The 18,275-nt window shown below is 44.7% G+C and overlaps 1 protein-coding gene across 1 annotated transcript in view; it reads left to right on the forward strand.

Annotated features, from left to right (window-relative positions):
* CNTNAP2 (contactin associated protein-like 2) overlaps nucleotides 1-18,275 on the forward strand; it is a 1,521,099-nt gene that overhangs the window by 287,303 nt on the left and 1,215,521 nt on the right. Inside the window, exon 4 of the mRNA XM_019508724.1 lies at nucleotides 2,358-2,505. Coding sequence (XP_019364269.1) covers nucleotides 2,358-2,505 — 148 coding nt within the window. The remainder of the gene's footprint in view (nucleotides 1-2,357; nucleotides 2,506-18,275) is intronic.

Below are 18,275 nucleotides of genomic sequence, written 5' to 3' on the forward strand. Positions count from 1 at the left end.
GGGGAGGGTTGGAGAGAGAGCCCCCCATTCCCCCAAGCCCCACTGCAAACCCCACAAGGCTCTCTGATCCCACCAAACCCTCTTGGACCCTTCCATCCTCCACCAATCCTCCCCATGATACTCACCTGCCCTTCTGACCCATCCCTGGAACCTGCTTTCCACCCCAATCCTCCAAGCCTCCACTATTCCAACTTATCTTAGATTTGGTGACCATTTTTAACTCAATCTAACCTCCCCCTATTTGCCCTGAATGTCTGTACTCACCCTCTGAGTGTGCATCAACAATTATATTTATAACTGTTGACAATTGGCTATGAGATTTCTTTCAGTCTGCAAGAACTCTGTTCACTTTCTATAGTGCAAGTTATTCATATAAATATATGGAAGTGCTTTTAAACATGGTAAAAAGTATTAAATGAATAATAATAGCTTTTAAAATAGAGAAATTGTTTTATACTTAAGATCTGTCAGCTATAAATAAACAGATTTCCCATGAGCTGACTAGAGTGAAAAAGTAGAGTTAACAAGCAGGTATTGTTTTTTATTGAGCCACACACCATGAATCATTGTACCAAAAAGCAACTTAATCTCCACACCGCACCTAACAATTTCCTGACTTCATTAATTTTGGAAAGCGCACTCTATTTGAGAACTGTTTTGTCTTGCTCAAACTTCTGGGTTTTTTTTAACTTCTACTTTAAAAAGTGGTCTTGCCTAGGGGAAGAAGCCAAGTTATGATGATTACCAAAATCCCAAAATATTTAAGTATATGTTGTATCTAGGAATAGGTGGCAATTGTGCTGGTTTCCTAGTCCTGAAGAAATGTTGGCAATGTTGTTATGTAAGCATGGGGGAGAGTGTGCCTTGAGAAAATGGGAAATGGAGTTGTTCACTGTACATCTACTGAAATCTGTCTTCATTCAGTATTCATATTCCTTACATCTGTGTGTAACAAACTAGTCAAATGTTTAGTGAATTGGTATCTCCAGTATAAAAACAAATTGAATTTTATTAATAGATGTTAAAAATCATGAACCAAAAAGATGACAGAGCTATAAGGGAAATACAGAGCACCCAAGTGAGGGACTAACATAAGAGGGATGGGGATGAGGAGGGGAATGCAACTGGGTTACGGAAAATACAATGTTAGCCAACTAAGCCCAGGGGTAGGGGGAGGAGTTATATCTTATAATTTCATAGCTTCTAGGGTTGGAAGGGACCCGAACAGATCATGAAGTCCAACCCCCTGCCCTGGGCAGGAACGAGTGCTGGGATCATAATACCAGATATCTATCCAACCTCCTCTTGAAGGCCCCCAAGGTAGGGGGAGAGCACCACCTCCCTTGGGAGCCCATTCCAGAGCCTGGCAGCCCTAACTGTAAAGTAATGCCCCCTGATATCAAGCCTGAACCTACTGTCAATCAATTTGTGGCCATTATTCCTTGTTATCCCAGGTGGTGCCTGGGGGAACAGAGCCTCACCTATTTTCCACTGGTCCCCCCTAGTGAGTTTATAGATGGACACCAGATCCCCTCTCAGTCTCCTCTTGTGGAGGCCGAATAGATTCAGGCCTTTTAGTCTATCTTCCTGGCCTGCTGCCCCCTGACCATGCGAGTGACCTTCCTCTGGACCCTCTCAAGTTTAGCCACATCCCTCTTGAAGTGCAGCACCCAGAACTGGATGCAGTACTCCAGCTGTGGCCTGACTAGTGCTGCATAGAGGGGAAGGATCACCTCTCTGGACCTGCTTGTGATGTACTTGTAGATGCACGACAAGGTGCGGTTAGCCTTACTGACTGCTTCCTTGCATTGGTGGCTCATGTCCATCCTGGAGTCAACAATGACTCCAAGATCCCTTTCAGCCACTATGTTGCTGAGAAGGGTGTTCCATAGCCTAAAGGTGTGTTGCAGGTTCCTTCTCCCTAGATGCAGGACCTTGTACTTGTCTGTGTTGAATTCCATTTTATTCTCATCCACCCACCTCTGTAACCTGTCTAGATCTAGTTGGATTCTGCCCCACCCCTCCAGTGTGCCCACTTCTCTAAATAAGCCAAAACTAAAGACAACAAATGACTGTCTTACTGCTAGTTGGCCGCTCACTAAGCCAGGAATACCTACTGTGGAGTAGGAGGCATGACCTCTTATACTGTTAATCTGATATTATATTCAGCACTCTGTTATTTCTTGAATGAGCCTTTGATACAGGCACAAACAGAAAGAGGAATGGATGAAAATGCCATTTAACTTAAGTGCTCAGATGACTTTTCATTTTTTTATTTAATGTATTTACTTATATGGTTATTCTTACAACATGAACTATATTGAATATTATAAGAGTTTTGTTTTTCTTTCCCTTAGGCATTTCCTGGAAATACAAATTCTGATAGTGTGGTCCGGCATGATTTGCAACATCCAGTTATTGCCCGCTACGCACGCATAGTTCCTCTGGACTGGAATGGAGAGGGCCAAATTGGTCTCAGAATTGAAGTCTACGGCTGCTCATATTGTAAGTTTTGTTTCTCATTTTGTATTATCCATTTTCTCTTTCTAAATATGGATGTCTTTTCATAATATGGATAACCATTAAACTCTGAATATTCAATATCTTTTGGTTAAATAGATTAAGACATTGTAAGACTGTTAATTATATTGCCTAGGGCTGCATGAAATATTTATTGTAACCTTAGCTCTGAGTTACTAGTTAGCTCTTGGGGAGATGCTATATTGGAGTCCACGATGATACTGCTTTGAAGTATTTTTTTTTAATCTTTAATATTGCTTTTGTAGAAGACTTTGGCTATTATTGCATAATTCTGACGAGACCAGTTCAGAGTATGAAGTGAAATAATGTGTTGGGTCCTGAGGGAATGGATAGGGAAAAAGATAAAATTTGTTAGTTTGTGTTAATGATAACATGCAAGGCTTAATAGCAAATAAAAATTCCATTAAAGATGCCTTTTATACATCTAAATATATCACACATTTTGTAGAGATAATCCTTGGATGCATATATGATTAAGGCATATAGATTTGTGGTGTAGTAGATATTACAGAAATAAAAGGTCAAACATAAGGTTCCTCCTCAAGAAAATTACCAGAAATAAAAATGTTCATAGGGCCTTATGTTCTCTGTTCTTTTATGACACTTTCTCTAAGTGTGAGCCAGTAATTTTCAAATAATTATCAGAAACCCAGTAGCTATAAATATGTGTTCTATTCAGGGAACACAATATTAACTGGGTTGGAAAATACCATAATGAAATGTCTGCTTGTAAAAAAAAAAAAAAAAAAAAATTTAAATTTTTTTTAAAAAAAGTCAAATACTTGTTACCAAGATGAGTTGTCTTTAAAAGCTACAGATGCATCCACCTTTCATGAGCAAATGCAAATGAGAACTCTTAATTAACAAACTTTGGAGAAATTATCTATTAGTCTACTTCTCTATGATTCATATTGTATCTATTATCATGGCTTCTGAGCTCTATAATTCTTATCAATACATAACAATTAGAAAAATAAAAAAAGATGGGGTTAAATTCTAATTACAATCACAGGTATGCTTGCATATTAATTTTAGGATAGTGACACATAAAGAAGACTAGGAAAAATTAAATTAATGTTTAGTGTTCCTCATAATTTTAGGTTTGATTTGGATAGACAGTAGGGATTACATTTAATATTAAAATGAAGAATAGATGTCTTCCTTCATATGTCAGGTGACTGACACCTTATATGTTGATGTCAAGGTCAATCAGTCAAAGGACAGTTTTTCTAGTAGCCTGATAGATGTGAGAAATACTGCCTGTGAATGATTAAAGTCTTCACTGAGGGATTACATGATCTGCAATCTGTGCATCACAAATGCAGTAGTAGCTTGGGTTCCTTTTGATAACCTGTTGATGACAGAGAGAGCTGTATCTGTCTCACAGTGTCCTTAGACAGTTCAGTAAGGACTACATTTTTCGAGCTGGGTCAAATCCAGGTTTTTTTCTGAGAATTCTGAGTATTCATTGATGTGATACTTGTAGGGACATCAGCATTGTCCTCAGATGCCTTCCAGTGCATCACAGAATCATAGGAAGGCCTGTTAATACCACACACTTGATCCTAGAATGGGTTTGAGGGCTTCAGCTGAAATAGTCTTGAGTATTGGAGATACTGTTGTAAAGGTAAATTATAATGTGAGTATAGATGGGGCATGTTTGTGCCATATCAAACGTATGGGTCCCCGACGGCCAATCTTGCTGACCGGGGTGGGGTCCCCCACAGCAAAACTTACCAACTGGTGAGTGTCTGCGTTGCTCCCAAAAGCAGCCACAGCCCTCCCGGAAGTGGCCATGGCCTACATCTGGCACGCACACTCCCCAGCCAGTGCTTGCAGGGGGCACTGGTGCTTCCGCCTGCCCCCCGCCCATCGCCTGAGTGGGGGGAGTGTGGCCTGACGGGGGTGTACCGGCACTCTCACCCCTTACGCATTGCCATTGGGCCATGTAAATATTTCACTGTAGTCATATACTTTTCAAAAATAGGAAGAGCTGTGGTTACATCAAATCTGCAATGTGATGCATGTTAGGGGTATGCAAAGCTTCAGTCACTGATTCTATTCAGAAGAGATTTGGCTCAATTTGGCGGCCAAATCTCTGAATCCAAATTGAATCAGGAGACCCATTAATCTCTCTGAATTGAATTGGAAGTCTCTGAATTGATTTGGAGAGATTTGGAAAGATTTGATAATTCATCCATAGATACAACTTATATGGAGTTTTTTGTACCTCGAGGTCCAGGTGTGCAGTTCATGAACACTCAGATGGTAGGGTGAATGGAGCATGGCTGGGTCCTCTGTATGCTTGGCGGCAGACCCAGAAGTGGACCAGAGCGTGCAGGGTCCCCCCCCATTCCCCAGCTCAAAGACTGGTGCCTCCTGGGTCTGGGGAGGCACCTGCCCTCCCCCCCCCCCACAACCAATCACTGAGTTGGGGAAGCAGGGGAGGGGGGTCTTCCACATGCTCGGCGGCAGACCCAGAAGAGGACCAGAAGTACTTCCGGTCCACTTCCATGTCTGCTGCTGAGCACATGGGGTCTTACCCATGCTCCTGTGGGATTTTCATAGATTTCATAGACATTAGGGCTGGAAGGGACCTCGGAAGATTGAGTCCATCCCTCCACCCAAAGGGCAGGAAGTCAGCTGGGGTCATAGGATCCCAGCAAGATAAGCATCCAATTTGCTCTTGAGGGTGTTCAATGTAGGTGCTTGAACCACCTCCAATGGCAGGCTGTTCCAGATCTTGGGGGCTCGGACAATAAAGAAATTCTTCCTTATGTCCAGCCTGAAATGGTCTCACAGTAGTTTATGACCGTTCGACCTCGTCATCCCTTGGGATCCGTCTACCCCACCATCTCAGTGTTCATGAGTCACACCTGGTACCTTGAGGTATGTAGAAAAAACATATAAAGCTGTATCTATGACTGAATTGGTAGTTTTCTGAATCCGAATCGAATCTTCGGATTCAACCATATCGAACCAAGACAGTGATCTGAATCAGCTAATCGAATCACTGTCTCCTGAATTGGGCCGAATCTGAATTTACTACTGCCGACTTCACACACCCCTAATAAATGTTTCCATTCTAAGGGAACCTATTCTATGAATTGAAGTAGATGCTTTGTTGTTTCAAACTCTCAATCAAGATCCAGCTTCTTGTAAAAATTTGAATAATTTTAACAGGCAAAGTGCATTTTAATAACACAAACAAAAAATAAACCCTGTGATCACTGGTGAAATATTTACTGCTGAAAGCAGCATTTTCTGATGAAGTGGCTGGACAAACTACTATAGCTACATACTAAGATGCTTTTAAGCCTTAAAGAAAGTAAATATGAGACAAAATAAAACACTGTTCAGTGACGAAAAGATATCAGATATTTGATGAAAAGTTGTTTTCCTGACAGGTGTTATGCCTCTGAAAGTGGAGAAAAGGATCTTCTAGGGGAAAAAAATGTTTGGACATAAAAATATTAATAAAATTCACCTTCACAGAAGAGTGGAATGGGAAAGTATACTGGGTCTTTTTTGAGAAGAGTATTGCTGAATTCATATTTTCAATAGTGACTCTTTTCTTCAATTTTGTTATAACAATTGTAATATTTTATATTTATTCTGTATGGTGCCTTCCATCCCAAATGATCCTAAAATGCAGGTATCACTTTAACCACCAATGAAATAGCAGGGTATGGTGAGGGCTGTGCTTAACTGTTATATGTGGCTGTTGCACCCAGCTCTGGGGTGTCTCACAGCCCTCCCCATGCATTGTTATATGCAGCTGTTACACCCCAGAGCTGGGCGTCTATCTGCCATTCCCATGCACTGTTGTATGTGGCTATAATACCCCAGAGCTAGGGCTACTCCATGCCATGCTTCTGTGGCACTGGGGGAATCTCTTGGATACCCCTGACCACATGGGCTGGACCAGGAAAAATTTCCAGCTGTAATCCCAGCCCAAAAAACTGTCCAGTTCCAGGAAAACCAGAGGGGCATGGCATGGGGTGGCCCAAGAAGGATTTCCACCTCTAAGCCCAGCTCAAAAGAAATTCCTTATTTGATCCCATATACTTAGTACAGTTGGCATGGGGGGACTGTCAGTGGCAGCCTGGAATGCACAAATCATGCTTTGGACTGGGCAAGACTCTGGCCAGAGATGTCCAGGAGAGTCCTCTGGTGACACACAGGCATGATGTCAAATGGCCTAGAAAGGATTTCCAGCCATAATCCCAGCCCCAAACAGGTTCCTTACTCAAGCCCATATACTTAATACAGTGGGCATGGGGGGTGGGGGTGTCAGTTGGCAGCCTAGCATGCACAAACCGCGCTTTGGGCTGGTCAGGACTTTGCTCAGGGTTCTTTGGGACAGTCCCCCAGTGGCATGGACAGGAAGTGGGTGCACCCTGCCCTGGCTGGCCACCAAACCATTGCCAAGCCTGGTCTTTCTCCGGTCTTCCTTGCCTCACCGTTTTTGACAGCCCCTATTTTAACGTCCAAAAATGGGGTTCTATTTGAGCTAGGCACTCTTGCTTTTGGGGATTTGCCTAGGCACTCACAGACTTAGAGGATTAATGGAGTTGCCAACACTGCAAGGTGACAGGAAAGCTGCCCATGCCAGCACTGTCCCCACACCCTTTCCCACCCTTTGGTACCACGCAGCCCATCAGGCTTTCCAACGGGGATGCATGCCAGGGGTTTCACACCTCATTTGTCAGCCTTGTTGGGGTGTTTGTTTTAGGGTGACCCCATCTGTCACCTAGGCAGTTCCCTCATTGCCAGGACAGCTCCCCCTGACACTGACCACAGTAGCAGACCATGGTACTGCCTCCTCATCGCTCCAGAAACAACTGTCAACCCAGGACTGACCCAGATGTGTCCAGCACTGGAGTTTAACAGCTACATATAACAGTGTATGGTGAGCGCTGTTATAAAATGTTATATGTGGCCATTGCATCCAGCTCTAGGGTGTATCGCAGCCCTCCCTATACACTATTATATGTGGCTGTTACACCCCAGAGCTAGGACCACCCCATGCCATGCCTCTGGCACTGGGGACTCTCCTGGGCACCCCTGAGCAAGTGGACTGGCCTGGGAAGAATTTCCAGCTGTCACCCCAGCCCAAAAAACAGTTCGTTATTCAAGCCCACATACTTAATATAGTGTGCATGGGGGGATGTGAGCTGGCAGCCTGGCATGAACAAACAGCACTTTGGGCCAGGCAAGAGATATCTGGGTGAGTTCCCCAGTGGCAGAGAGTCATGGTGTTGGGGGAGGGGAAAGAAGGTAAGAAGGATTTCCATTCCTAATTCCAGACCAAAAGAAATTCTTTATTCAAGCCCATATGCTTATTACAGTGTCAGTCAGGCTACTCTTTGGGCCATGCAAGACTCTGGTCGGAGGTGTCCAAGAAAGTCCCCTAGTGGTACATGAGCATGGTAGATGCAGGATATTAATTTACATATTATTTAGTAATAATGCATAGCTAATGAAATTCTCTCTCTTTAGAATGTGCCATTCATTAATAAGAAGCTTTTGTTGGGTATAGATTGGCTTTGAAAAAAGAACTGGGAACTGTGACTAAAGACCTGAGAATTAAAGGAAGAAACTGCAGGTTCATGAATCCTAGCATGTAGCCTTAGCATTGGCCATCACAACAGTGGATGGTGAGAAGGCAAGTCACTGCTAGTCAGGGGTCCCTGCCCCACACCACCAGGGGCTGTGAGCGGGGTGGGAGGGAGAGCTGCGTGGTGCAGATGTTCCTTGACCTTCAGTAGAGGAGGGCAGTTTGAAATTCAGGAAGCAAACCCTAGCATGTGGCCTGGGGCACCCCAAAACAGTGGATGGTGACAGCAGGCCACTCACTGTGAGCAGGGGATCCCCCACAGTCGCAGGCCTGGGCAGAGGGGGGACTGGCAGGGAATTTTGCAAGTGAAATGTTCCTGGGACCTCAGAAATGTGTGTGTTGGGGGGGGGCTGACTGATGAACATTGCAAATAAAGTGCGTAGCTTGCCAAGTGCAAGTCCCAAACATAGCATTGGGTGAGAGTGCATTGAGAGAACCCTAACATATTGTATTGGGTGCATGTGATATGGGTTGGGTGGCTCTGGGTAATTAATCATGGAATAGGCCTTTGGCATACAGGAAGGTAATGCAGGAATGGGGATTCATCTCTGTGGACTGCTTGCTAGGGCATGGCTTCCTCTATCCCTAATGGGGTAAGCGACAAGAAAACAATAATATTGCGGCCATAGAGCAGTCACATCACAGAAGTCTGCTTCTAGAAGAGGAAACTATACAGTTTATTGAACTGGGCTGGTGTCTGTTCAAACTCCTGGAAAGCCAGGTTCAGAGGTCTGCCTCAAGGCACAGACTGATGAGAGCTGTAACCTGAGCTGCGGCGGAACCAGAACTGACATGCAAACAGGGTTACTGTGAAATGCTGATAGGACAATGCACTGTCAGATTTCAAGTCTTCCCCCCAGAAAGCAGACCCAGGGTCCTTGAACTCTGTGGCATAACATGACAAAACCATGTCTGACTATATGAAAATAAAAATAAATAAATAAAATTGCTCAGTCAAAAAGTGTGATCCCTGACTTGTCACGCTTTGGGGTGGCACTTACTTTCAACCCACAGCCCCTACCTTCCCAGCACTGCGACTGCCCTTCACTCCCAACCTGCATCCCCTGTCCCCCAGTCCTGCTGGTGCCCTCATCCAGGGCCCCAGCCAAAAAGCAACTTCATTGGAGCACTGTTAATGCAGACAAAGCAATTAAAAGGGGGTCTGGGTTTTTGGTTGTAGCCATGTTGGTCTAAGGACATAGGCAGGCAAGGTTCTTTGGGTAGATGTGATATCTTTTATTAGACCAACTGAGTAGTTGGAAAAAAGTTCTTGGCAAGCTTTCGGGTGCAGTCACCCTTCTTCAGGCATGGGGAATCTGCTGTTCTGAGACTCCAAGAAATGAAAGAAGCTCAAAGTGTGGCAAGATGTTGGTGAAAATGTAAATAGGGTCAGCACTCCAGGATTTGGCCAGAGTCACTTAACTGTTTTTTTACAGATTCTGTTGAGGAATCTTAAGGTAATGGTCTGAAGGGGGATGGGAAATGATCCTCCCCAGTCCTACAGGAGGCACAATATACACAGAAAACATGATCATGCTTTACAGCCAAGCTACTGCCTCCCAGCCTTGCTGATACCTCTCACCCCCCTCACTCCTGCTGGGTTGGCCCTAGTTTTGGGGTGTAATGGCCACATATAACAATGCATGCAGAGGGCAGAGAGGCACCCAGATCTGAGGTGTAACAGCTCCATATAGCAGTGTATCAGGAGGGCTGAGATACACCTCAGGGCTGGGTGCAATGGCCACATATAACAGTTTAGCACCACCCGCACCATACAGGCATACCTCGTTTTATTGCGCTTCACTTTATTGCGCTTCGCAGATATTGCGTTTTTTACAAATTGAAGGTTTGTGGCAACCCTGCGTCGAGCAAGTCTATCGGCGCCATTTTGATGGTTAGCATTTTTTAGCAATAAAGTATTTTTTAATTAAGGTATGTACATTGTTTTTTTAGACATAATGCTATTGCATACTTAATAGACTACAGTATAGTGTAAACATAACTTTTATATGCACTGGGAAACCAAAAAATTCGTGTGACTCACTTTATTGCGATATTCACTTTATTGCGGTGGTCTGGAACCAAACCTGCAATATCTCCGAGGTATGCCTGTACTCTGTTATACATGGCCATTACAACTCAGAGCTGGGTGGATCACAGGACCCAAGCCTCTCCAAGACAGTGTGACTCTCCTCTCCCTTTAGTGGCCTGGGGGTTGTGGCATGAGCATGTGGGGGGCTGGTGGTTGGTGTGGGCAGTACCCCCTGTTCCCCAAGCCCTACCTGTGTCCCTCACTCTGAACCTGAAGCTCCCCACCCCACCAGCCCTGTCAGTGCCTCTCACTCCTAGCTGCCCTGCAGCTCACAAACCCAGCTGGTACTGCTCACTCTTGACCTACAACCCCCTGTCCTTCCAGCCCCCTCCCCTTCCAAATCCTGCTGGTATACCTCACTCCATACCTGCAACCCTCTGTCCTTTCAGCTCAGCTGGTGCCCCTCACTCTTGACTCTCAGCCCCCTGCTCCAGAAAGAGGCAGCAGTATGACTGTCAGGCAGAGCAATAGCAAGCAGAAGGTGGTCAAAGGAGGACAAGGACATGGTGCTGGGAATAAAAATAGGCGTAGAAGGAACAGGAGTACCAGAGAAGAGGGGCAAGCTTGGGGGGTAGTCATGTTTCTATTCAAGCTTTAGCTTGGGTAGCCAGGGTACATGATACCCAGATGCCAACACACAGGGAGGTTGGGGGGGTGGGTGAGGGGATGCAGCTAGACCCTTTGTGTACCCCACACCCAGTGCCCAGTGCAACAAGCATGCAGAAAAAGTGGAGGGGCAGAACTGCTTTGGGACCCAGCTTGGGTAGGGAGGCAGCCCCTTTAGGAGGCCTGTGATACAGACCCCAGTGCCAGTCCAGACTTGTGAGAGGGAGGCAGGCAGGCTCACTCTTGTGGACCTTTGTATGATAAGTTTTCTCCCCCCAACCAGCAGCACCCTGTGCAACAAGCAACAAGCGCCCCAAAAAAAGTGGGAGGCTTTGCAGGGGAGGTGGGTAACACTGCTTATTGAACTCACCACCCTCCCCCACAAAAATGCGTGTCTCTCAAGGAAAACTGTCAACAATTCCCCCATCAAAAGCAACCCAGCATGACCCAAGAAAATAAACCAACCAAAAGATGAAATCTTGTTCTAAAACACCACCTGGCAATAAAGTAGTACTAAAAGAGCAGGGGGGTGAAATTGTTCTGATGTGCCCCCTAGCACATTTTACTAGTTGTAACATAATAAGCCATTGCATGGTAAATCACATCCACATTACTTAATTAGTCATCATTAACTAAGTAAGGAAAATTAAACCAGGAGCATTTTTAGTGGATAAACGCTGATTACAGGGACACATGCCCTTACAAGTCAAAGAGAATGAAGAAACTCCAGCCATTTTATTCTGCTTGAATCAATGAAGAATTCCATGACTGAAATCCTGAAATCAATCAGAGTTTGTCACTGACCTCACTAGGGCTATGTTTTTCAACCCCTAGATCTAGTAATAGCTACCGAAGGAAGCAATATTAATAAAAATATGCATTCAAGTTTGAATTCCACTACGATACCAAATATTATCTGTTGAAAAATAAAATGATATTACTCAAAAAGGGGTGTACTTTGATACTACATAGATGTACACTGACCATCTCTGTCTGTAGGTGAGAAATACTTGCTTAAAGATAATAATAATAAAGGAATTGGTGCTGGGAGAAAGAAGCTAAAAAATAACTTAAGTGAAGGGATTATTACCTGTAGTAATAGGTAATAATGACCTTTTTATAATCTGAAAGCTTTAATGTTTACTCCAAAGGGAGCTTTATAAAATCATGCACTTCCAAAAAGATGCCATTTAATATTTAGTAAAGGGGGGAGGAAAGAGCTTTATACTTATAGTGACATCATTTGTCAAAAAGCAAATCATAGAGAAGAAAAGCAATGTAACCAAAGGCAAAATGTCCACCAAGTCAGTTAAGACAGAGCTAATGGCACCTTTTTCCCCCAAACCTTTTGGAGGCAGGGAACAATGCCACATGACTGTGCAGTCATACAAATATACTTCCTCATGGCTACAGTTATGAAATTATAAGGTGGGCAGTAAAGGAAATGCATCTGGAGGCTGTGACTTTTATAATATGGTACATTTTGCTACTGATTTGTGAAGTTCATAATCATCTCCTATGGTATTGTTACCACATGAATAGTTCTCTTATCTCCATCCAGAAATAGATGAATGCTTACAAAATAGCAGTAGCAGAACTGTAGCAAAACCTTTGACAATGCTTGCTGAATATACTAGAAAGACTTGATGTTGATGTCTTCTGTTAGGGATGCAAAGAGCTGTTTGGTGTCCCTGTTTAATGACCTTGATGACCTTAATGACAACATGATCATATGCTGCATTTTCTTCACTATCATTGGATGACTAGATTGAACTTTTGTAACAGAAGAGCTAATAATATAAAATACCAAACAATAATATAAAATACCATGGCAAATTTGTTTGTGCAAAAATTACAAATAGCAAAGTATGAGGGGTAAAGGAGATATCTAAGGGAAAAGCCATTAGGATTTGAAAGGTATACTAGTAAAAATTATTTATTAAGTATTCAAGAGGTTCTAAAGAGGAACAGAAAGATCATCTGTGATCTGTGTTGTACTTCAACTGTGCCTCTCCTACATGTCGCCTATGCCTGGGGGGAATCTGTTCCAGGCCTTGCAGGCTCTGACAGTAAAGAAGTTTTTCTTTATAGTCTAAAATGGTCTTGCAGGAGTTTGTGACTGTTGGACCTTGTCATTCCTTGAGGTGCTCTAGTTAACAGGCATTCCTCCAGATCCTGATGCACACTCCTTATGTACTTATAGACTGCCCCTGAGCCTGCACTTCTCCAGGCTGAAGAGTCCCATAGCTCACAGCCTGTCTTCTTAAGGCCTGTTCTCTTGCCCTCTGAACATGCACATGGCTCTCCTCTGGACTCTTTCAAGTTACTTCACATCCTTTCTGAATTGTGGAGACCAGAACTGGATGCAGTAATCCAGCTGCAGCCTCACCAAAGCTGAGTAGAGCAGGAAGATGACATCCCGGGTCTTGCTCGAGATACATCATTAAATGTGTAGCAGAAAGCCCCCTTTGTACATTTCCTTTCTGAACATTGACATAACAGAAGCCCCTTTTTGCCTGCCACTCCCCTGCCCCCACATCATTTTGTGCATTTCTTTTCCTTCTCAGTATTGGCAGAGACCTAGCACACTCATTGCATGGGTGTGGCAAGGCTCAGAGCAAGCCAGAAAGCTGAAGTGGCTTTCCGTAAGGTAAACCTAGAAACTACATCTACATATCAATTAAGCTCAGTGTCACTAAAGAAAACAAAATAGCTAAAATATCCACTGCAAGGCTGTAAATGTATCCTGTGCTAACCTAACTGACTTACTGTCCTCAGTAGCCTTTGATCCTTGCTACCTCACATTGTATTTTTATATATTTCTCACAAAGCATTTTTGTATTTCATCTGTCTAGTCTTTACCATGGCATTTTGTATTTTATATTTTATACTTTTAAACTCTTAAGGAATATACTCCCTGTAGAATGAAGTTACACCCTGGACCATTGTTAAAACTGCATTGAAATTGAAATTGTAATTATAAAGTGTTAAAATCTGTTGAGTAAATGATGATCATCAGTAGACAATACCCTAGCCAAAGGACCTCCATTTTAAGCTAATCAAGCTAAAAAACTGATTCTTGGAACTGAGCACTCACCTTAGGGACTATTCCTGTATCCCATGACAATACAGCCATTAAGTCAATAAGTCAAGGGTGGACTCCCAAAAAATTCAGGTACCAGCAGGCAGAGACCCCTGTGACTAACAGATGTCAGGTACTACTCAAGACTCATATGGGACAGCAGCCTTCATACTGGGTAGCCAAAATGTTACTGGGGGATCACACAAGTCTGCCAGAAAGGGATAAAAGGCAGTGAAGTGTGACCCTCAGTGTCACCCTCTCATCCAGGACCTAACCTACCGAGACAGAAGGACAAGCAGGTGACCCCCCTTCTGGAGAAGACATCACCTTGACGGAAGCTGAGCATCGATATCAGACTCCAGGGCCTTACATAGGTAGATATACTGACACCAGTTCTCACAATCACTACAGCAGCCACTACACACTATACTACATGGGTTTGAATGAGTGAGTGCATGTGTGACTGTGTATATGTGCTAAGGTGACCAGCACCCGCGAGTTGGTCCATTGTAGCCAAAGGATGCAAGCCAGAGCTTTGTTTGCTTTGCCAGCTGCAGTATTGCATTGGTGGTTCATGTTCATCTTGTGGTCAGTCATGACTCCCAACTGTCTTTCAGTCATGGTGCTAGTGAGTCTAGCATTGCCAAGCTTCTAAGTGTGATGTGGCCTTTTTTTTCCCCATTAGGTGGAGCACCTTGCATTTTCCCATATTGAATGCTATCAGGTTTTCATCTACCCACCTTGCAAGCCTATCAAGGTTGGCCTGGATCATCAGCCTATCCTCAAGTGTGTATACTCTTCCCCAAAGTTTGGTGTCGTCAGCAAAATTAGCCAGTCCACTTCTGACGCCAGTGTCCAGATGGTTTATAAAGACATTAAAAAGTACAGGTCCAGGAATGGAGCCTTGGGGGACACCACTATGCACTGAGTGCCATGTTGATTTGGTTCCACCAACTACCACTCTCTGGGTCCAAACTCAGAGCCAGTTCCCCAGCCTTTGGACTGTGGAGTATTTGAGGCTGCAGTTGCCCAATTTTTCCATGACAACATCATGGGACACCAGGTCAAAGGTTTTTTAAAGCCCAAATATATTATTTCAACCTCTTCCCTTTTGTCAAGGTGATACATCACCTGGTCATAGAAGGAAATGAGATTGATCAGGCAAGACCTACCTGCAACAAACTCGTGTTGGCTGTCCCTCAGAATGTTGCCTTCTGTTAGCCTGTCAAGAATGGTTTCTTTGATATTTTTTTCCAATATCTTCACAGGGATTGAAGTCAAACTCATTGGCATGTAGTTGCCTGGGTCTTCTTTCTTCTCTTGAAGATAGGGACCACATTGGCCCTCTTTCAATCTTCAGGTAATTCACCCAAGCACCACAAGTTATTGACTCTCCTTGCCAGTGGCTGCACTATGATGTCTGCCAGTTCCTTTAGCAAACTTGGGTACAATCTATCTGGACCAGCTGTCTCATGGGGGTCCAGCCTATCAAGATGCTCCCTCACAAGATCCATGCCAATGGTGGACATATATTCACCCTCACCCTGGTCATCCTGCATCGTGTTAGACAGGGTAGTCCCATTGGGCTGGTGAAAAACCAATGCAAAATCATCATTAAGCAGACTGGCTTTTTCCTAGGTGTTGGTAGTCAGCTGCTCCAACTGGTTTAGCAGGGGCCCAATGTTGCCCTTGTTTTTCTTTCAACTCCCCAAATACCTGAAGAAGGACTTTTCATTGTCCTTTATTCGTGTAGCCGGTTGGAGTTTAGTTGCAGCCTTGGCTTTCCTAGTTCACTCCCTACAGGTACAGACCAGTGCAGAATACTCCTCCTTAGTGGTGTTTCCTGTCTTCCATCCTTTATAAGCCTCTCTTTTTAGACATAGGTGTTCCCTGTTGAGCCAAGAGGGTTGTTGAGCCCTTTTGCCACATTTCCTATGGGTGGGGATGGATTTCCCTTGTGCTTCTAGGATTGCTTCCCTATGGAGCAACTACTCATCATGAATTCCCCTCCCTGTCAAATCCATGGCCTCTCAGGGCCTTAAGAACAAGACTCCTGAGCTTATGAAAGTCAGCTTTCCAAAAGCCGAGGACTACTGCATTGCTAGCTGACTTGCCAGCTTTGTGATGGATAGTGAAAGTGATCAACTTGTGGTCACTGTCACCCAGCTTCCCTTCAATTCTTAGGTCTCTGATTAGATCATCCTTTGGCCAGTACCAGGTCCAGCAGTGCCTTACCTCTTGTCAGCCCATAAACTTCTTGAGACAGGTAGAGCTCATCCATGCATGTAAGGAAGCTTTGAGACTAATCAGATTTGGCCAAGTGCTCTTCCCATGAGATGTCCAGGTAATTGAAGTCTCCCATGACCAGCATGTACCGAGAGCATGTAGCCTCAGCCAGTTCCCTGGCAAATTCTTGGTCAAGCTCTTGTTCCTGATTTGGACGTCTGTAGTAGACTCCTACCATTGTATCCCCTTCACCATGTTCCCCACCTTTTATAACTCAAAAGGTCTCCAGTCATCCTCCTTGGGTGCCAATCTCAGCTAGTGGGGGTGTGTAGCTCTCCTTAACACAGAGAGATACACCCCCGCCCCTTTTTTCAGGACAATCTCTCCTGTATAGGGTATAGCCATTTATACCCATAGTCCAGTCATAGGAGAAGTCCCACCAGGTCTCCATTATCTTATGAGATCATAGTTGTTTTTGTTTAGCAGAAGGACCAGTTTCTCCTGTTTATTCCCCAGACTCTTAGCATTGGTGTAAAGGCAAGTAAGTATGCTGCTGTAGGCCCTGGGCTTCCTTGTACTAATGTAGAAGCTCTGTTCCTGGGCTGGGGTAAGAGTGGGTTCCCTTGAGCATCCTAACCAGATGATTTTGTGGTTGATGCTTGGTGAGCTTGCTTTGGTGGTTATCTGCCCATCCCCTGGTGGCCTTAGTTTAAATCCTGGTCAAGCAGGTCAGCCATTCTGGCTAAGAAGAGCTTCTTCTCCAGTGGAGTGAGGTGTAGGCCATTTCTTCCCAACAGACCACTTCCTCTCTCTCTGAAGTGCGGACTGTGGTCATAGAAGCTGAAGACTTCACAATGGCACCGGCGCCACAGTCTTTTATTTATTGCCTCAGTTTGTCTGTCCCTCCTCAACCTCTGACCCATAACCAGAAGGATTGAGGAAAAAAACACCTGTGCCCCTAACCTCCTGATCCCCGCTCCCAGAGCCCTGTAGTTGTTCATGATCCAGCTGGGATTGCTCCAAGCCGTGTCATTTGTGCCCGCATGGATAAGGAGCATGGGGTAATGGTTGGAGGCCAGATAAGTTTTGGGATCCTCTCACTCACATCATGGATATGGGCTCCTGGGAGGCAGCAGGCCCCCTGGGAGTTCACCATCCCTGATGGCACACAGCCTCTGCACCATGGTCTGGAGCTCCACTATCTGGCAGTCCAGAGACTCCAGTATAGAGCAACATCACAAGGGGACATTACAATGCTCTTGATCCCATGTGCCTGGAATCATACCAGGCAGCCACCACAGTTGAGAGCCAGTGGCTCCCTCTGAATGGAGGCCAGAACCATGAGTTCCATCTGGGTGGAGGCCTCAGAAGTACCAGAGGGGAAGGATCCAGCTGCAGGGAGGAACTTTGGGGTGTATGACACCCCAAGCAACATTGTACAGGTAGTATCTTGTCTACTACTATGCCAATCATTCCCTTGAGACTCACTGCCTAGGGACTTGTGCCCTCCTCTTTGCCCTCTTGTGCAAACTGCCATGCTAACTTTCATGGTGGGCCAAGAGCATGCCTATTTGCGTGTTCTGTTCAGGAGGCTCTGGTCACGTGGCTCCCTGGGGGGCTAGGCCAAATAGAAACTGGGGGAAGGGGGCATGACCCTCCTCAATTCCTCTCAGCTGCCCCGCAGCTGACTAGTTCCCACCCTCACTGCAGGCCCCACCTACCTGCTGGCCATGCTGGAGGTCAGGGTCTTGATGGGGGTCTTGGGGCTCACAGGGGAACAATAGGCTTCTGCCCGTGTATCTCTCACCAGAGCTGAGCCAGACTGAAACTTGTGCCATTGGCAGGCCCTTTTAAATTCTGCACATGTGCAGTAGGGCCCACTGGTGCTGTGCTGCACCGTTCTTGGGGGGTTGAGGGGTCCCTCCTCCACCACTAAGATTTCCCACTGGTGTATATGCTGAAGCTGAATAGAAATATCTCATTAGAAAAAAAATTAATTAAAAACATTAAAAGTAAAAGTTATTAAATATTGTTCATATTTTCTAACTAGCTTCTAAAGAATTATCCCTTTATAGTTTCATAGTAGTTTCATAGTTTCTAGGGTCAGA

Source organism: Gavialis gangeticus, unplaced genomic scaffold, assembly GCF_001723915.1.
Source record: "Gavialis gangeticus isolate Ggan-Ray unplaced genomic scaffold, GavGan_comp1, whole genome shotgun sequence".
Lineage (NCBI taxonomy): Eukaryota > Metazoa > Chordata > Crocodylia > Gavialidae > Gavialis > Gavialis gangeticus.